General features: G+C 44.6%; 1 protein-coding gene across 1 annotated transcript in view; it reads right to left on the bottom strand.

Annotated features, from left to right (window-relative positions):
- Positions 1 to 21,361, bottom strand: part of UFL1 (UFM1 specific ligase 1) — a 62,234-nt gene that overhangs the window by 10,228 nt on the left and 30,645 nt on the right. Inside the window, exons 14-17 of the mRNA XM_056566146.1 lie at positions 19,344 to 19,510; positions 11,042 to 11,172; positions 9,344 to 9,424; positions 8,709 to 8,794 (exon numbers count right to left, since the gene is read on the bottom strand). Coding sequence (XP_056422121.1) covers positions 8,709 to 8,794; positions 9,344 to 9,424; positions 11,042 to 11,172; positions 19,344 to 19,510 — 465 coding nt within the window. The remainder of the gene's footprint in view (positions 1 to 8,708; positions 8,795 to 9,343; positions 9,425 to 11,041; positions 11,173 to 19,343; positions 19,511 to 21,361) is intronic.

Here is a 21,361-nt window from a genome sequence, read left to right as displayed (position 1 = left end):
ACCATCCAACCGAAGTGAAACAAGGTCTGGAGGTTGATCTGGGTCCTGGCTGGAGCTCAAATCAGGAGGTAGTCCAAATAAGGAATCACGGAAACAAACTGTTGTCCGTAAAAAAGGCTATCACAGGCCCCAGGACTTTGTTAAAACTCCACGGAGAAGTGGACCGAAATGGATAGCCACAATGGAAAATAACCATCCGGAACTGCAGAGCGGAGGAACCGCTGATGACTGGGAAACAATGAGAAGTGGAGGCAGGCATCCTTGATGTCCACCGAGGAACGAAACTCCCCTTGAACCATGGACGCCAGCACCGAACGGAGAGACTCCATTCGGGATGGAAACGCAAGATGCTGGCTGAGATACTCGAGAACCAAGACTGGGCAAACAGAAACGCCTTTCTTGGAGACCACAGAGAGGTTGGAATAAACCTCAAAAATGTTCCCCTGAAGTTGCATGTCCAGGCATCCCGGAGGGTAAAAGGCGACCAACCACCCAAGAGAGGTCAGCGGTGGGGGCGACCCTTCAGGCCTGATGGGGCCGCCAAACGGCCGGAACGGATAGCAGACCTCTGGGAGGAATGGGATCGGAAAGAGGAGCCCTCTTCCCATGAAGGTGCCTGGCTGGACCCTTGTTGGTACCCTTTGTTGGTACCAAAGGTCCGCAGAACCGGAAGGTGAACTTACGACAGGAAGCGGTTCTGTGAATCTTACCAGAGGTAATAAAGAACTCTTTTTCCGCCCGTCACCTCACTTCCTGAAGGTGGTGTCCGCATTCCAGGCTTAAAGCCACATGAAGGGATGGTGGCTACCAGGTAGCTTGTGGTAAAGGCAGCACAGTGGCTGCACATGGAAGCGGAACACATTAAAAAATCTCCGGCTGCAGAGCATCGGAGAGCTAGATTAAATAAATCCTCCGGAGGGATCACGTAAAATTCAGCGTGAGAGCTGAAAGTCTTGAGTGCCGGTCGGGCACAGAGAAGGAGACTTCTGGAGCCACGTCCGAAGTTCCTGGGTCCTTTAGATGAAAGGTGTCTCTTATGGCCACAACCACTGAGTACACCACATCAGGCACATCCGTGCGGTCCTCTGAGTCGGAGGCCGAAGCAGAAACCTCATCCACAAGTTCTCCAAGTGAATGGGAACGAGGTGAGGCAGCCCTGGAAGAAGTCGGGCACGATGAAAGGAAACTTCTGGACCACGTCCGAAGTTCCTGGGTCCTTTAGCTGGAAGGTGTCTCTTATGGCCGCAACTAATGAGTACACCACATAAGGAACATCTGTGCGGTCCTATGAGTCGGAGGCCAAATCCGAAACATCTTCCACAAGTTCTCCAGGTGAATGGGAACGTGTGAGGCGGCCCTGGAAGAGAGGGAGCCTGACCTGGTACCTGGGTCTGGAGAGCCAGAGCGGCGACCCTGGGAGCATTCTCTAGAGGAGCAACGCTTGCTACAGGTCGGAATAACAGGGCGATGCCTGCGAGGGGAGCGCCTGTGCCTGCCAGAAGACTCGGGGGATGAGTCAGATGACACACCCCTATGATGCTGCGAGAGTGTCAGAATAGGGGGAGAGCGGGACCCTCCGGAGGGCCGGTGTAGGGAGGGCCTCTCCAAGGCAGTCACCACATAACGGGAGACCTGAGCCAAGTCGAATATAGACTGGGAGAGGGAGGGAACCCAGGCTGCAGGGGCGGCCGAACCCACCGGGTCGGGAAGAACAACCGGGGTAGGGTAGCAGGGGGGTCTGGGAGAGCAGTGGAGCAGGCAGAACAAGTGGTTCAGCAGAACCAGACAGTTTAAAGTTACAGTATTGACAGAGTAAAGAAGTGGCTAACACTCCAGTTAACTGTTTAGAGGGAGGCCGTTCTGGGCCTCTCTCACTCAAGACTGTGTTCCATTCCACTGCTCATACAGTCTGCTTATCTTACTGTTTAACATGCCTTGAGATGCCCATAGACCACAATGGGCCTATTAAAAAAATTACCCGTGGTGGTCTGCGTGCGGTCAAAGAGGAGAAATGCCGGCCAATAGCAAGTGAGGGGCGTGTTAGGAGCAGGGGGCACCGCTGATTGGCCCATGCCACCAATCGCGCGCACAGCGCTGAATGGTGTACAGTTCGCGCCCAGAGAAGCCTCGGCGGCCCTGGGTGGGCGGAGCTAAAGCGAAACCGGGCCGCCGAAGCAAACAAGAAGTCTGTAATGACGCCCGCTCCTTGCCCTGAGCGCACATGCAAATGCATGTGCGCTCGGGGGGAACTGAGTGGACTAGACGCCACCGGAAGCAGCTGCTGACGAAGAGAAAGTAAACCGGCGCTCAGAGCGCCTGCATAGAGAACGCCGCGGCTGTCAGCCGCTTCAAAGTAAAAAACACACACACAGATGTTCCACACTCACACACACAGTATATATGAATAAAGTGTAGAGAGTGTGTTGCGCCCCATCCAAACTGCCACTGCTCCCCTCAGTAATAAAGGACCCCCTGTCCAGGCCAGCCCCATTAGACCCATGAGAAAAGTGGGCCAAAAACTGAGGGTCTCCAGCTGTTGCAAATCTGTACCTAAGGAGATAGGGAAATATACTCACCTCAGTCAGAAGTACTTACCTCATGAAGTCTTCCCATGAAGTCTTGAGCCAGCTTTATCACCTGCATCATGCCGGGCTACCATGTGCGAGCGAGGCGAGCAAGGAGATAGGGTGACCCGGACCCATGAGGTACAACCCCAGGCGCTGACCGTTGGAGAGGGGGTGAACAGCGCATATACGCAATGTCTGTGCCCCCTTACTCGCAATGGGGAAACAGTGAGCCGCAGTTCCTGAGTCCCCACCTGAAAACATGAAAGAAAAAGGAATAAAAAACTAACACATTCCCTAACTAGGAAAATAATAAAACATAAGACCTGGTCTGGAGAAATCCAGACCATGTCCACCTCCTTCAGACACTAAGCTTAAACTGATTACCTCAGGGCCTGAAGGCGGGTATATCCTGCTGGGAGGAGCAGACTTCTCTTGTTGCCATAGTGTCATACCTCCTAGAGACAGCAGCATACACCCACGGTCTGTGTCCCCCAATGCAGCCGATAGAGAAATACTGCCAACCTAATGTGGGGGAACTACAACCTAATGTGGGGAAACTATGCTGACAAACTAATGTAGGGGGAACTATGCTGACAAACTAATGTAGGGGGAACTATGCTGACAACCTAATGTGGGGGAACTATGCTGACAACCTAATGTGGGGGGGGGAACTATGCTGACAACCTAATGTGGGGGGAAGGGGAACTATGCTGACAACCAAATGTGGGGGGAACTATGCTGACAATCTAATGTGGGGGGAACTATGCTGCCTACCTAATGTGGGGGGAACTATGCTGCCAACCTAATGTGGGGGAACTATGCTGACAACCTAATGTGGGGGGAACTATGCTGACAACCTAATGTGGGGGGAACTATGCTGCCTACCTAGTGTGGGGGAACTATGCTGATAACCTAGTGTTGGGGAACAATGGTAGGGGTACCGTACATCGCAGGGTGGTCTTATACGGCGAGTATGTTCCAAACTCTATATTTTAACTTTAAATGTCGTCTTATATGACCAGTCGTCTTACACGCCGGAAAATATGGTATCTTATGGGGCAGATGTGCTTTGGGGCCCCTTAGGCACCAGGGTCCCCGATGCAACTGTTATTTCTGCACTCCCTATTGCTACGCCCCTGCATATCCATGGTGGTAAACATGGGTGCTAATCCCTTAATACACTGTACAAACATGGTTGGTGCAGGCTGCTATGAGAAGCTGAAACCCTCTATCAGTAGCCAGAATTGGAGATAACTCTGATCCTGGCTGTTTACTACCTAGATGACATGTTTAGTTGGTGTGGGCTGGACACTTAAATACTATAGTGTACTATACGAATGATAATGATGGCATCATTTTTTTTAATATTAAAATATTTAAAGAGTACCTGTCATCAAACCATATTTTCTAATCTAACTCAGATTATATTCCCTAACTACTCCTAACACACCTTCTGCACTTAATTTTTTTTTGCTCTGTATCATACCTTTCCCCTTGCTCACATTGTGTCGGCTCCCGGCAGGAGAAAGTGAGTGTTCCCCAGCAGGGGCGATGTCACTGAAGCCTGCAAGAGCTGTACCTCACCATGCCCCACACGTACTTCCCGAGTTTGGTCTCCTGCAAGGTCGGGAGGAGACCAAACTAACTGTTTGACTTGTGGCAAAGAACAGAACAGAGCCAACTAGTGGGCGTTTTTTCAACCACATTAAAAACATATAAAAGGTTGAGAATTTTAACAGAAAGTAAATAAAGTGTCTTATAATTACATAAGGAATAATATATTAAAAGTTTAGTTTGGTGACATGTACTCTTTAATATCTAAAATTCACCCCCTTTAGATTTTTTTTCTAATAAAAAATCTATACTACTACAAAAAGATTCCTATTGTACACTTTGTAATTTTTTAGTAGTCCTGTGCAAATGGTCACACCATTACCTTTGTAATTACAGTGTGGGATCTAATATTTTTGTTTACACCACTGCTACTAATTTTTCTCATTATCATATTATTATGATGCCTGGGATTGCTATGCGAACATCTCGGTTGCTTTTTTTTTGTCTTTTTTTTTTATGAAGTAGGGTTTTAATTATTTTGGTAAATTAAGTATATATATTTTTAGACATTATGGGCCTGATTTACTATTGTAAACCAACATGTTTTGTTGGGTTGTGCGCCAGCTTCTAGTAATAACGCCATAGATCCAGAATTGGACAGAATTGTATTCAGAATGAATGGTGCACATTTCATGGCCAGTGCTGTAGTCATCCTCTATAAGGAGGCTTAACATTGGCAAGCACTGAACTTGCCAATGTTTGGTGGCTTTATAGAGAATGGAGTGCTGGCAACGTATGTGTAGTACAAACCATTCAGTCCGAGGACCTACTCAGAGTCTTTTAAACTCTTTAGAAAGCACAGCATTTCACACAGCACAGCATTTCCATTCCCAACCTAGTTTTTACTCTTTAGGTGATGTTGGTCGAAGGTTTACAAAAGGGATCAACAGATTTTATTTCCCTTGATAAATACAGCTTTAAGGACCAGCCCAAATAAACCTGTACACCCCGGAAAGACCAGGCCTGTTTTTTCAAATCGGGGATGTCTGTCTTTATTAGAGAATAACTCAGGTAACGTTTTGCCAATCACAATAATTCTGACATTGTTTTTTGTCACAAGTTGTCCTTCATGTACATAGTAAAATTAAGCCAATATCATTTGTAGTTTTTTTTTTTTTTACAATGCAAAAAATCATGAAATTTTTTTAAAATTAACACTAATAGGTTGGATATATTTATACATACTGACCAAATAGTTTATGAAACTTATACTTTCAGATGTCTACTTTATTTTGACGTCATTTTTTGTTTTTAATTAACATTTTAAATTAATTAGAAGCCTAACAATTTAACTATAAATTTTTTACATTTGAAAAGTACATCTTTTTTTTATGTGCTATGCAAGGTTTGCAGAAGTTTGAAGGTAGTAGAACATAGGAACAACCCCCCCCCCCCCAAATGACCCCATTTTAAAAATACCCCTCAAGGTATTCGCTAGGGGGTACAGTGAGTATTTTAACACCATAGTTTTTTGGCAGGAATTATTACAAAGTCAATGTTACAAATTCGAAATTTGCATTTTTTTCACAAATGCATCATTTGTGGGGCATATTTTTTGTACATCACTTCTGATATTGCAAGAAATGCACCCTATATTTTATTAAGCTGCTCGGCCCGTGTTTGGAAATACCCCAGCTTAGGCCATACTTTGTTCCTTGGTGGCGTGGTAGGACCCAGAAGGAGAGGAGCCCCCTTTGGCTTTCAGGGCATCATTATATGAATAGTCCCCATTCATACTGTATTTCTGCAGTATAGGTGTCCGTTGTCATGTCAAAAAAGAGATCCAATGTATATTGTAGCAGTCTCATTGATAAATAAATGGAGCTGCTACAGTATACGTCAGCATCACTCTTTTTGACATGATGCTGACGGATACCTCTAACAGTGCGGAAACGCAGTATGAACGGGATGCAGTGTAGGGTCACATAGAGCGCATCCGCAGCATATTTCACACTGCAGATGCCCCCCGGCAGTCAAAAGGGCGAGATCACTGCTGTGGCTGGGTAGCTCAGTGTGTCCGCTCATGACTTCCGGCGGGAAATCCGCCGCTATTAGTGGACACACAAAGCTACCAAGCCGCAGCAGGGAGCTCATTATTGTGACTGTTGGTGGGCATCCGCAGCATGTAATATGCTGCGGATGTGCGCCGTGTGAAACTACACATTATACATATATATTTTTTTTTTTATTAAATGTACTGTATTTTTCGCCATATAAGACGCTCCGGCATATAAGACACACCCAATTTTAAAGGAGGAAAATCTAGAAAAAAAAGATTCTGAACCAAATACTGTAGTAAAATATTTTATATCAGTATAGTTCCCCCACAATAGTTGGCAGTATAGTTCCCCCACAATGGTAGGCAGCTCCTGCCCCCTCCCCCCCACAATAGTTGGCAGTATAGTTCCCCACAATGGTAGGCAGCTCCTCCCCCCCCACAATGGTTGGCAGTATAGTTCCCCCACAATAGTTGGCAGTATAGTTCCCCCACAATGGTTGGCACTGGCAGCTCCCCCCCACAATAGTTGGCAGTATAGTTCCCCCACAATGGTAGGCAGCTCCCCCCCTCAGCAATGGTTGGCAGTATAGTTCCCCCACAATGGTTGGCAGTATAGTTCCCCCACAATAGTTGGCAGTATAGTTCCCCCACAATGGTTGGCAGTATAGTTCCCCCACAATGGTTGGCAGTATAGTTCCCCCACAATGGTTGGCAGTATAGTTCCCCCACAATAGTAGGCAGCTCCCCCCCACAGACATACAGCTTCCAGCCATATACAGTGTACGGCTGGAGGCTGTATGTCTGTACTGCTGCCCCCACAGTGTTCCGGTCACCGCTCCTCTGGCCCAGTGTCACATCTACTGCTATGGCCTATGGACCATAGCAGTAGGTGCCGGGACCGGAGGAGCGGTGACCGGAACGCTGAAGATTACACAACGCCGGTCACTCACCAGGCCCCGGTCGGCGCGCGTCTTCCTCCGGTCCTCCGGCGCCTCTATGGTTGTACGCACGGGACGTCACTGAGGTCCCGTGCGTACAACCATAGAGAGGTGGAGGATCGCAGGAAGACCGGAGGAGAGCGCGCATCGGCCGGGGAATGGTTAGTGACCCGCGGACATCCTTATATCCCGAAAAGTTTTTTCGGGACATAGGGATGTCCAGCATAGGAAAACCTATGATTTTATCTGCCCGGGCCGGCTCCTGTGTGCGGCTGCAGGCGGGGGCCGGCCAGAGCAGGTAAAAACTAATACTGTATATTAAAAACCAGGGGGCCTCCAGCTGTTGTGAAACTACAACTACCAGCATGCCCAGACAGCCTTTGCCGGTCCGGGCATGCTGGTAGTTGTAGTTTCAGAACAGCTGGAGGCACCCTGGTTTTTAGTATACAGTTATTAGTAATTCACCTGCCCGGCGCCCGGAACTGTATGTTCCAGGCGTAGGGCAATAAACATAGCCGGTGTGAGGGGAAAAATTAATGACCGCCTGCTGCGGGTGGGGAGCGGGTAGTCAGCGCTGTACCGCACCGCCGCAGCCTCTGTACTTACCGCTGACTTCCCGCTCTCGCCCGCAGCAGCCTCGGGCGTATATTCGCCGTATAAGACGCACCAACTTTCCCCCCCACGTTTTGGGGAAGAAAAAGTGCGTCTTATACGGCAAAAAATACGGTATTTAATAAATGTGTTTTTATTAATTTTTTACACTTTTTTTTTATACTTATTGTTTTTATACACTTTTATCTATTTTATATTTTTTTCACTTTTTTTTTATGCTTTGGAATACTTAGTATTCCAAAGCATTGCAGATATATGCTGCCTGTTAGTTTTACACTAGCAGGCAGCATATCAGGACATGCCTCTGGCACGTCCTGGCAGGCAATATCCAGGGCAGACTTGGGGGTCCTTGTAAAGACTCCCGGCTGCCCAGGTAAGCAGCAGCACCCCGCGATCGTTGCGGGGTGTTACAGGAGAGAGACAGAGGGAGCCCCCTCCCTCTGTCAAAACTCCTTACAGCTCGCGGTCGCTTCCGACCGCAGCTGTAAGGGTTAAACTGCCGGGACCAAAGTTTTCTTCGGTCCCGGCAGTGCGGCAGGTGTCGCCCGCCGGGGATTACACACAGCACCCCGCGATCGCGCTGCGGGGTGCTGCAGGGGAGACAGAGGGAGCTCCCTCCCTCTGTCATAACACTTACAGTCCGTGGTCACTTCCGACCGCGGCTGTAAGGGTTAAACTGCCGGGACCGAAGTTTTCTTCGGTCCCGGCAGTGCGGCAGGGTCCCAGCTGTGTGTTACAGCCAAGTCCCCGCCGCGATCTTGTGGGTGCACTGGGCAGCACCCACGAGAACCATGGACGAGTATACACGTCCTGGTGTGGGAACGTTCATCCTGCTTGGACGTGTATACACGTCCATGGTCCTTAAGGGGTTAATATACTTCACAATATTCATCAGAACAGTAAACCAAGGAACAATTCAGACGCTCTAAAGCTGATTTAAAAACTTCTATTGTACCACAAAAAAAAAAAAAAGAATACCTCTCTTTCTTCTTATCGCCTTTTTTCACTAGGATGCCACATGAATCAGCTGCTGCATCCAGGCAAGACAGAAATTCTTCTATACTCTGTAATGGTAAATTGACAAACTTGTTAAAAATAGCATTCTGTCATCTATTACATAATGTTTTACACAAGGAAAGCATATGTGACACACCATTGCTATAGAAAGTGGTATACATGTACTCTTCTCTAACAGAGATGCTGACCAGACTGTTGTTAAACAGCTGCTTAGTCAGTAGGTCACAGCCCAGCAAGGTAGTAGAGTCTGAAGTACATCTTTCTGGCAGTCTGTAGACAGTTCGTGGGGTCTAGACTGCACACTGCTAGACATCAGGTCTGTGGTTAGAGGGAGAACGTAACCTTGCCTTGGTGCCAGCTCCAAGTAAAAGGAGGAATCTCATTAACCCTGTATCAGAATATAGATGTTCAATGAAGAGATTGAGAACTAGACTGCAGTACATGTGTTATGTGTGTGTTATGATGTAATAAAGGTTAATTTTGTGTAACAAAGGATAATAATGTTTGTAAAATCATCGATGAAACCCATCTATTTAAAAATAAATGCCAAAAGTAGACATAAATTATGTCAGATAAAGAGAAATTTCTGTATTTACCTTCCCAGCTAGTGAACTATTCAGCTTGGTCAATGGGCCTTTTGTTTCTTCCTGGAATTTATTCAACATTTTTTTCCTAACCTGAAAAATAAAAACATATAAAAGGGGAGTTAAATAAAAAATGTTTGTGAGCATTTGGATTTGATAAGGTAACAAATGTAATCTTCATTTCTAGACTGCCGTATATATCTGATTGTTCCGTCCATCACTGATAACAGTCTTTGGGGTTTGTATTTACATGGCAGAAAGCGGATGTTTTTTTTTTTAATCTATGAAGTTAACTTGCCCCTATATGATTTTAAAGGAGTATTCCACAGTTTTTTGAAAAGTAATATGCTGCTGGGGCAGGAAAAAAAAAAGAAAAAAAAAAAAGGCATACTTACCAACCCACAGTCCCCCACAGCTTCTGTTCGGCTCCAAACCTGTCCTCGGATCTTGTCTTCTTCCTGCTTCCAAGACAAGCCCTTGGTACAGGAACTCCCAGCTCAGCCAATCACTGGCAAAAATGGACTAAGCCAACAAGTCCTGCACATGGGGCTCGTCTCGGAAGTAGGAAGAAGACAGAAGATTGGAGGACTAGATGGAGGCAAACGGGAGCAACGGGGGACTTTGCGGTAGGTAAATATGGTTTGTTTTCCTATTTTCCCCCATCCTAACAACAGGAATACCCCTTAAAAAAATGTGGTAGAGAAAACATTAGAAAATCTCATGCATTCGTTCACTAGTGCTAAATAAGCCTAAATGCAGCCCATGCACTTTATAACTAAACCATACACATTACTGACCTACTTCTACATGTAACTGCCTTTACCTGGGGAACAAGAAGGGGCTTCTGGTCTCTTTTCTACCATCATGTACCCACCCTGAATAATGAATTTTACAACACATATTTTGGATTCACATAGTATTACCTGGATCACGCCACTATTTCACAAACTTTGTTTTTAATTTATTTATTTTTCCACAAAACAGCTAATGAGATAAGAGGAAATAAGTATGGAAGTTGGTCTTGTACAAAAGAAAAAGAGCCAGCTCTCTAGTGCCACCTACTGGAGGTAGCATTTGCTGTAAGTGAATGCTTCTCCCACTAATGAGCATTGAAACATGACCAGGGATTATTAATCAATAGCCGAATCAGTGACAGATGTTTGCTCTGGCTTATATTCCTAGACATCCAAATTTAAGGCGCTTTAAGGAGGATAGGCACTAACTTATGGTGCATTCACATCGTGTCTCAACTCTCTGGATCCAGCATACCCCATTCATTTCAATGAGTCGAATAGAGTCAACTAGTGACTCCGGTTGGCTCCTTTTCTGACCATATCTGGCTTCTGAACTGGAGTCAAAACTGCACCATGGTTTTTAGTCTGGGTCAAAAGCCAGATACAGTAAGCAAATGAGCCGACCGGAGTCACTAGATGAAATTAATTGGATACTGCAGCAAGCGTTTTTGAAATTCTTCTGCCAGATATGACTGCCAGAGAGTGGGAAAATGATGTGGATGCACCCTTACAGGAAGCTTCCTCCAACAGGTAGCATTAGAGAGAGTGGTCTCTTCTTTCTGAAAACAACGTTGCATATACTTTCTCCCATTGCTTGGCTTGGAAGGCATGAGCCAGCTTGGCAGTCTCTCCATGGAGACACATTACCTCCTAAGAGGAAATAAGGGAACAAGTAACACTAAGACAGACACAGTACCTCACTAGTAATTGTTGAATAGTCTTCCACAGCCATCATTATATCGCCGGCCAAGAAATTGAAGATAAGATTGGTAATATCTGTACACACAGTCTTCAGCAAATGCTTAGCAAGATTACTTTGTGTTTCATCTGCACAATTGAAAAATCCAATTTATAGGATTAGCAATTTGAGTTTATAAGAGAGATTTATACAAAACATTGTTTACCACTAGACACCTGAATATATTTTTGCTGTGGTATGCAGGCTGCATCAATATCATTACACTCTTTAGACTACTTTCTTTACGGGTTTCTGTTGGTTGCAGTGCTGCCAGTATTTAAGAGGCTGTGGACACCTCTGCCACAGAAAAATTATTTTTACACATTTTAGTGCTTGCTGTGAGCTTGAGTCTGTAATCTTCATTTCTAAATTCATTTTAAGCCCCCTGATATTCACTTTGCTTCTAGGTTTAAATTATATTCATGGGGTGTGTGCTCATTGTAATACTATACATGCTGACTGTGCGGTTTGCTGTACCTGCTTTGTCTCTACACGTATACAGCTCATGTCATTCTTCCCCTGTAAACTATGTTGCGTGTGCTTCTGTCCCTAGCTACAGCCTGAACCATCTGCCCCATATACATACTCCACCAACTCTCCACGGTGTACAATTGGTAATTTTGGCCGACCATTTTCTTATGTGAACAGGATTGGGCAGCTCAACCAAGGCACAAGGAAAAACACAATCGGGGACATTTATCATTGATGCTTTGGTAAGAGAGTTCTGTAGGCATTTTTTTTTTTTTGCCTTTGGTTTTGCTTATGTATGACATATCTATTATACTATCACAGGGGGTTGATACATTTGGCTCACATAAGCAAAAAACAATAAATCACTTTTGAATACCATTTTTTAGCACACATAAGCAAAAATAAGCAAAAAAAATAAACTACTTCAGAACACCAATTTGTCACTCCACCTCAAGTCGCAGCTGTGAAAAAAATGTGCGATATATATATGTTCATAAAATTTTTTTTTTACAACTTTTTCCCCCTGTATGTACTAACCCCTTTTTTGATTGTTTTTTCTTCTTCTCATTACAGATCTGTGTATCCTGTGGATTTCTTCAGATTTGGTGGAAAATACATTACCGTATATACTCGAGTATAAGCCGACCCGAGTATAAGCCGAGACCCCTAATTTCAACCCAAAATCCCAGGAAAAGTTATTGACTCGAGTATAAGCCTAGGGTGGGAAATACCTCATCCCCCCCTGTCATCATCCAGACCCGTCATTAACATCCTCATCATCATCCCCTTGTCATCATCCCACACATCCCCCCTTCATCATCCCCTTATCATCCCACATATCCCCCCTTCATCATCCCCTTATCATCCCACACATCCCCCCTTCATCATCCCCTTGTCATCATCCCACACATCCCCCCTTCATCATCCCCTTATCATCCCGCACATCCCCCCTTCATCATCCCCTTATCATCCCACACATCCCCCCTTCATCATCCCGTCATCATCCCCACCCCCCTTCATCATCCCCACACCCCCCCTTCATCATCCTCTTCTCATCATTCGCCCTCAGTGGTCTTCAACCTGCGGACCTCCAGAGGTTTCAAAACTACAACTCCCAGCAAGCCCGGGCAGCCATCGGCTGTCCGGGCTTGCTGGGAGTTGTAGTTTTGAAACCTCCGGAGGTCCGCAGGTTGAAGACCACTGCGGCCTTCAACATCATCCAGCCCCCTCTCACCCCCTTTAGTTCTGAGTACTCACCTCCGCTCGGCACTGGTCCGGTCCTGCAGGGCTGTCCGGTGAGGAGGTGGTCCGGTGGGATAGTGGTTCCGGGCTGCTATCTTCACCGGGGGCGCCTCTTCTCCGCGCTTCCGGCCCGGAATAGAGGCGTTGCCTTGACAACGACGCAGAAGTACGTTGGCAATGAACGCACCTCTGCGTCGTTGTCAAGGCAACGTGACTATTCTGAGGCCGGGCCCGAAGCGCTTAGAAGAGGCCTCCCCGGTGAAGATAGCAGCCCGGAACCACTATCCCACCGGACGACCTCCTCACCGGACAGCCCTGCAGGACCGGACCAGCGCCGAGCGGAGGTGAGTACTCAGAACTAAAGGGGGTGAGAGGGGGCTGGATGATGTTGAAGGCCGCAGTGGTCTTCAACCTGCGGACCTCCGGAGGTTTCAAAACTACAACTCCCAGCAAGCCCGGACAGCCAATGGCTGCCCTGGCTTGCTGGGAGTTGTAGTTTTGAAACCTCTGGAAGTCCGCAGGTTGAAGACCACTGCGGGTGGGGGAGTTCAGTCGAGTATAAGCCGAGGGGGGTGTTTTCAGCACGAAAAATCGTGCTGAAAAACTCGGCTTATACTCGAGTATATACGGTATTTAAAAAAAAATAAAAATAACTCATAGGGTTCCCTGTATTTTCAGTATCAGCCAGATACCAACCAAGAAGCAACAGCCTGACGTTACCAGGGTGGACGAGGACCATTGTAACTGGCCCTCCCCAGCCTAAATAACGCCAGCCTGTTACCGCCTAGGCCCAGGAGCGCCATTTTTGATGCTCCAGGCCTGTTGGTACTGGCTCTTCCTGGCACCCCTGTGGCGGTGGGTACCAGGGTAATAATTGGGGGTTAGAGCTAGCTGTTTTGGGGGCTAACACACCAGGTCATCTACTCTCCTCACCCTCCAGCTCATCAGCTGTGATTGGCTGAGACCGACCAGCCAATCACAGCTCAGACTGGGAAGTATGAGATTACACTGTAGTTTCATGTTTTGGGGAGCCGGCCATGCTGGGAGTTGTAGTCCTGTAACAGCAAGCAGTGGGGTGGGAACAGCAAGCAGCGGGGTGGGAGATGTTCAGGTGGCAAGATGAAGCTGACCAGCGGCGGAGGAAAGATAAGTGGCGGAAGAAAGATAGGCGGTGGAGGAAAGATAAGCGGAGGGTTGTGGGAGATTACCGGGCAGGGGGGAGACAAGCTGGGGGGGGGGGGGGGATCGGCGGCAGAGGAAAGATAAGTGAGTATGGGGGTGGTGGGGAGATAACCAGGGGGAGATGAGGGGTGGGGGAGTCGGCGGGAGATGACCGTGGGGTGGGGGGTAAAATGGAGCCCCGGCGGCTGCACAGTGATGTCAGCCTGGGTTCCTTTGTACAGAAGTGATTTAATATTTCCCGCTGGAGCTGTGGTCTCGGCTCCCAGCGGGAAATAAATCACTTCTGTACAAAGGAGCCCGGGCTGGCATCACTGTGCAGCCGCCGGGGCTCCGTTTTACCCCCCACCCCACGGTCATCTCCCGCCGACTCCCCACCCCTCATCTCCCCCTGGTTATCGCTCCCCCCACCCCCGCTCTCCTAAGCAAGTTTTGTTAAACCAGGTCCGGGCTGGCTTACATTTACTCTGCTTTTGAGGCGGTTGTGACTTTTTGTGCGACTTTTGCACTTCATAAATCCCTGACTACTGCAAAGTGAAAACTGAAATTTGCTTTGGTAAGCTCTTTTGTTCATTTTTTCTCACAGCCAAAAGACACACAAAAATTTGCTTAGGCGCACGTGCGACTTTTTGTGCGACTTTTGTAAGCAAAAAAAAACTGCTCTAAATCCCTTGATAAATCTCCCCCAATATATATATTGCCAGACGAGTACTGGTGTGGTAAGGTTATGTATTCTATATAACCTGAATCAAATAAAATGTGTACAAGGGGACACTGTCCTCAAGTCTGGTTTTAGGTATTTCTATATATGAATACGCATATATAATCTCTGTCAGAATAATAGTGAAAAATATATTACATTTATTTATAATCAATATACATGTATGTAGTAGGCACAGTCTGCAGGGGTGTTGCAGACGTGCTGAGGAGATGATACATTTATAGTACATACAGCATTAAAGAGTATTTATAAAACTTATAAAATATATTAAAGGGTACCTCTCATGAAAAAAACTTTTGATATATTATAGATTAATGTATACAGAATAACTTTACAATTGCATGTTATTAAAAAATATGCTTCTTTCTATTTAATTTTCCACTTTGAAGAAATGACCACTAGGGGTCTCCCTACCAGTCCTGGCAGCAAGCATTTCAGACTCATGCTGGAGTCCTAAACACTACGAGCTGCCAGTCTGCTTTGTTCACAAAGGAGAACACTCAGAGCTGCCAGCCTGCTTTGTTCACAGCCAGTTTGGCTGTGAACAAAGCAGGCTGGCAGCTCTGAGTGTTTAGGACTCCAGCATGAGTCAGAAATGCTTGCTGACAGGACTGATTGGGAAAAATATAATAGAAAGAAGCATACTTTTCATTAACATGCTATTGGAAAGTTATTCAACATTCATTAATCTAAAATATATCAAAAGTTTATTTGATGAGAGGTACCCTTTAAAAATGAATATAAAAAGGTGAATATAAAAGAACATATACAGCTTATAATATGCAATGTTAAACTGGCCAATATATATTTTGTTTTCATAGATTTAGCATAGTAGGGGGGATAGTCAGCAATAGTTTTAAAATGTCCCAAGTATTTTCCATAGTATAGTTGTATTATACAATTCTGGTAAGTGCTATGCACTAATGTCTTAGATTCCTGTGGTTAAATGGTTTAGATACTATGTATCATGAACATCTTCCTTTTAGGTATCACCTGTGTTTCTCACCGTTCCGGACAGGGTCCCACGGCGCTCTCGCACTTACCTGCTGCGGCTTTCCGTTTGGACGCCTGGTCGCTGCTGCTTCTACGGGTCGCTGCTGCTTCTACATCTTGTATGCCTGGGGAGGGAGCGGTCTGGTGGCAGCCGTGAGATGGATCTTGCGGAGAGGCAGTGGCATGCTGCAAGGGAAACAGCGGCGTCTCCCACGTGTGGTGAACATGCTGAGACTTGTGGTTGCTGAAGTTGTAAATCAACTTAGATATATGGCAGTATAACAATCAATGGTATGCCTATATATTGCTGTATATTGTAGGCTAGACGCGTTTCAAGATTTTACTCACTCTTTTTCAATAGCATTTAAAAACTATTGCTGACTATCCCCCCTAACACTAACTATGCTAAATCTATGAAAACAAAAGATTTATTGGCCAGTTTAACATTGCATATTATAAGATATATATGTTCTTTTATATTTACCTTTTTATATTCATTTTTAATATATTTTATAATTTTATAAATACGGTACTCTTTAATGCTGTATGTACTATATAATTATCATCTCCTCAGCACGTCTGCAAGACCACTGCAGACTGTGCCTACTACATACATGTATATTGATTATAAATAAATGTAATATATTTTTCACTATTATTCTGACAGAGATTATATATGCATATTCATATATAGAAATACCTAAGACCAGACTTGAGGACAGTGTCCTCCTTGTACACATTTTCTTATGTGTATGGCCAGTTTAAGGCTAGATTTACATCTGCGTTGCATTTTACTTTGTTCCTCGTTGCATTTTACATTGTTATTGGAGCAAAACAACAAAAATAAAAGCAGGCAGATTTGTTACACGCAGAACATGATTGGCAACTGACAGGCTCCATTGACTCATCTGTTCTGGCATGATGTCTAGCACTTTAACCCCTTAAGGACTCAGCCCATTTTGGCCTTAAGGACTCAGACAATTTAATTTTTACGTTTTCATTTTTTCCTCCTCGCCTTCTAAAAATCATAACTTTTATATTTTCATCCACAGACTAGTATGAGGGCTTGTTTTTTGCGCGACCAGTTGTCCTTTGTAATGACATCACTCATTATATCATAAAATGTATGGCGCAACCAAAAAACACTATTTTTGTGGGGAAATTAAAACGAAAAACGCAATTTTGCTAATTTTGGAAGGTTTCGTTTTCACGCCGTATAATTTATGGTAAAAATGACGTGTGTTCTTTATTCTGAGGGTCAATACGATTAAAATGATACCCATTATTATATATTTTTATATTATTGTTGCGCTTAAAAAAAATCACAAACTTTTTAACCTAATTAGTACGTTTATAATCCCTTTATTTTGATGACCTAACTTTTTTATTTTTCCGTATAAGCGGCGGTATGGGGGCTCATTTTTTGCGCCATGATCTGTACTTTTTTTTGATACCTCATTTGCATATAAAAAAACTTTTAATTAATTTTTAATAATTTTCTTTTAATAAAATGTATTAAAAAAGTAGGAATTTTGGACTTTTTTTTTTTCGTTCACGCCGTTCACCGTACGGGATCATTAACATTTTATTTTAATAGTTCGGACATTTACGCACGCGGCGATACCAAATATGTCTATAAAAAAAAATGTTTACGCTTTTTGGGGGTAAAATAGGAAAAAACGCACGTTTTACTTTTTTATTGGGGGAGGGGATTTTTCACTTTTTTTTACTGTTACTTTTACATTTTTTTTACACTTGAATAGTCCCCATAGGGGACTATTCATAGCAATACCATGATTGCTAATACTGATCTGTTCTATGTGTAGGACATAGAACAGATCAGCGTTATCGGTCATCTTCTGCTCTGGTCTGCTCGATCACAGACCAGAGCAGGAGACGCCGGGAGCCGGACGGAGGAAGGAGAGGGGACCTCCGTGCGGCGTTCTGAATGATCGGATCCCCGCAGCAGCGCTGCGGGCGATCCGATCATTCATTCAAATCGCGCACTGCCGCAGATGCCGGGATCTGTATTGATCCCGGCACCTGAGGGGTTAATGGCGGACGCCCGCGAGATCGCGAGCGTCGGCCATTGCCAGCGGGTCCCTGGCTGCGATCAGCAGCCGGGATCAGCCGCGCATGACACGGGCATCGCTCCGATGCCCGCGGTTATGCGCAGGACGTAAATGTACGTCCTGGTGCGTTAAGTACCACCTCACCAGGACGTACATTTACGTCCTGCGTCCTTAAGGGGTTAAAGGGGTTCTCCGGTCGAAAACTTTTTTTTTTCATATCAACTGGTACCAGAAAGTTTAACAGATTTGTAAATTACTTCCATTAAAAAAATCTTAATCCTTCCAGTACTTATCAGCTGCTGTATACTACAGAGGAAGTTCTTTTATTTTCAAATTTCTTTTCTGTCTGACCACAGTGCTCTCTGCTGACACCTCTGTCCAGGTCAGGAACTGTCCAGAGCAGTAACATATCCCCATAGCAAACCTATCCTGCTGGACAGTTCCTGACCTGGAGAGAGGTGTCAGCAGAGAGCACTGTGGTTAGACAGAAAAGAACAACTCAACTTCCTCTGTACTATACAGTAGCTGATAATTACTGGAAGGATTAAGGTTTTTTAATAGAAGTAATGTTCAAATCTGTTTAACTTTATGAAGCCAGTTGATATGAAAATAATTGTTTTCCACCAGAGTACCCCTTTAACAGAGAAAATAGTTGATGAAACCAGCATCAGAGGCACCCAATGGAGCCTCCAATGAGCTATACACTGAGAAAACACAGAGGTGGACCAGAAAGCCATGAGAAGGTGAAACAGTTCTGCGACTCCTTTTTTTCTCACATTCAAGAGGATAGCCAGGAAAAAGCAAAAAAGCAGGACATTTTTAATGAAGTTAAGAAAGTTGGTTCTTTTTGCATTTAAGGGACAAAGAAACAAAATATCAGATAAAAATCTTCCATAATATTTTTCTACATATAAATTGGCAAATGTGAGGTGCAGCTACAGTTTGTAAAGTAAATACTTTTTAACTCAGTGTAACTCTGATTATGGCGCGGCGGCAGGATACCTGTTTAAATCTCCCTGCAACTTTGTACACAAGACTACAGCGATCAGCATATGGATTTGCTGAAAATCCCATAGACATGCATGGAACTTCTGTGAAATCTGTATACTGACAGCTGTAGTCTAGGGCTACACAGTTGCCAGATGATTTACACAGGTATCCTGCCACCAGACCATCATTAAAGCTATGCTTTAACTTAAAGAGATTGACATTTGTCAATATAACTGACCTTCCTTTTGTCAGACAAAAGTGAACAGAAAAAGTGTCAGTATTTTTTTAAGACTTTTGCTGCATAGAGTGGAAATATTCTTTAAAGGTCTATTCACACGTACAGTATTCTGCGCAGATTTGATGCACAGGATTTTCTGCTGCAGATTTCAATGTAAACTGAATGACTGAACACCTTTAAAAGGGGTTATCCAGCTATTTTAACTTATCCCCTATCCACAGGATAAGGGGTAAGTGTCTGATCGCTGGGGAAGGTGGGTGGGTTCAGCCACTGTGACCCCACCCCCAATGGTTTTTAAAGCAATGGAAATATTTCAATGACAAAGATAAAATTAAATAAAAAGAAATGACAGACCTGTAAAAAGTTTTATCCCCTTTTCAAACAGACGAATATTGTTGTAAAGAGAGGACACTTCTTCTTGAAAGTCTTTCATAGTTTGTTTCCTGCTGGCTCCTGATGAGGAGGATGTAGATGACATGAAGACAGAACGCACCACTTCTTGGTAACTTTTAGTAAGGGGTCTGCAAAACATTATATTACAAATCTAAGCTTTTAACATGACATACTAAGCCACATGTCTTTTCAAAAGACTTTCCATGAGAAAAGTTATAATTAAAAAAAAAAACACACATGTTCTCTGCTGTCAGAAGAGGTTGTCTGGTGTTTCAATTAACCCCTTAACGACGCAGGACGTAAATGTACGGCCTGGTGCGGTGGTACTTAACGCACCAGGACGTACATTTACGTCCTATACATGACCGTGAGCATCGAAGCGATGCTCGGATCATGCGCGGCAGGTCCTGATAGCAGACAGGGACCCGCCAGTAATTTCCAACATCTGCGATTGCACGGATGTCTGCCATTAACCCCTCAGATGCCGGGATCAATACAGATCATGGCATCTGCAGCACTGCAATCACTAAAATGGACGATCGGATCGACCGCAGCGCTGCCGTAGAGATCCGATCATCCAGAACAGCAGACAGAGGTCCCTTCACCTGCCTCCACTGCCTTTCACGGGTCTTCTGCTCTGGTCTGAGATCGAGCAGACCAGAGCAGAAGATGATCAATAACACTGATCCGTACTATGCCCTATGCATAGCACTGAACAGTATTTGCAATCGAATGATTGCTATAAATAGTCCTCTATGGGGACTATTAAAGTGTAAAATTAAAAGTTAAAAAAAGTTTTAAAAAAATGTTGTGTCCCCCAATAAAAATGTAATTTTTCCATTTTCCCCATTTCACCCCAAAAAGTGATCGATTGGTATCGACGCGTGGGTAAATATCCAAACTATTAAAATATAATGTAATGATACCGTACGGTTGAACGGCGTGAACGTTAAAAAAAAAAAAAAAACTGCTGCTTTTTTTTTTGTAACATTTTATTCCCCCCAAAAATTGATAAAAAAATGTATTAAAAGTTTTATATATGCGAATATGGTATCAATAAAAAGTAAAGATCACGGCGCAAAAAATCAGCCCTCATACCGCCGCTTATATGGAAAAATGAAAAAGTTATAGGTCTTCAAAATAGGGGGATTCTAACGTACTAATTTGGTTAAAAAGTTTGCGATTATTTTTTTTAAGCACAACAGTAATAGAAAAGTATGTTATCATGGTATCATTTTAATCGTATTGACCCAAAGAATAAAAAACACATGTCATTTTTACCGTAAATTGTACGGCATGAAACTGAAACCTTCCAAAATTAGCAAAATTGCGGTTTTCTTTTTAATTTCCCCACACAAATAGTATTTTTTTGGTTGCACCATACATTTTATAGTAAAGTGAGTGATGGCATTACAACGGACAACTGGTCACGCAAAAAACAAGCCCTCATACTAGTCTGTGGATGAAAATATAAAAAAGAGTTATGATTTTTTGAAGGAGAGGAGAAAAAAAACCGAAAAGGTAAAAATAAAATTGTCTGATCGCGGGGGTGCCACCGCTGGGGACACCCCGGATCTCGGCTGCGGTACCCCACTATCATTACTGCATAGTGCAAACTCGCTCTGTGAGTAACGATGGGCAATACAGGGGCCCCTTGTGACGACACAGTCCGCCCCCCTCAATACAAGTCTATGGGAGGGGACATGGCGGCTGTCGTGCCCCCTCCCATAGACTTGAATTGTATTGTCCGTCATTACGCACAGAGTGAGTTTGCTCTGTGCGTTTATGACAGCGGGGTGCCACAGCCGGGATCCCTTTGGATAGGGGATAAGATGTCTAGGGGCAGATTACACCTTTAAGGCCAAAGAGTCCTTAAGTGTTCTTAAGGGGTTAAGGGAGAAACAAATAAAAACAAAAACATACTAATCTCACTGATCCCCCCCCCCCCCCCCACACCGTTTCGACTCATCCTAGTCCCA

Source organism: Hyla sarda, chromosome 3, assembly GCF_029499605.1.
Source record: "Hyla sarda isolate aHylSar1 chromosome 3, aHylSar1.hap1, whole genome shotgun sequence".
Taxonomy (NCBI): Eukaryota; Metazoa; Chordata; class Amphibia; order Anura; family Hylidae; genus Hyla; species Hyla sarda.
This window is presented reverse-complemented; position numbering and strand designations above follow the sequence as displayed.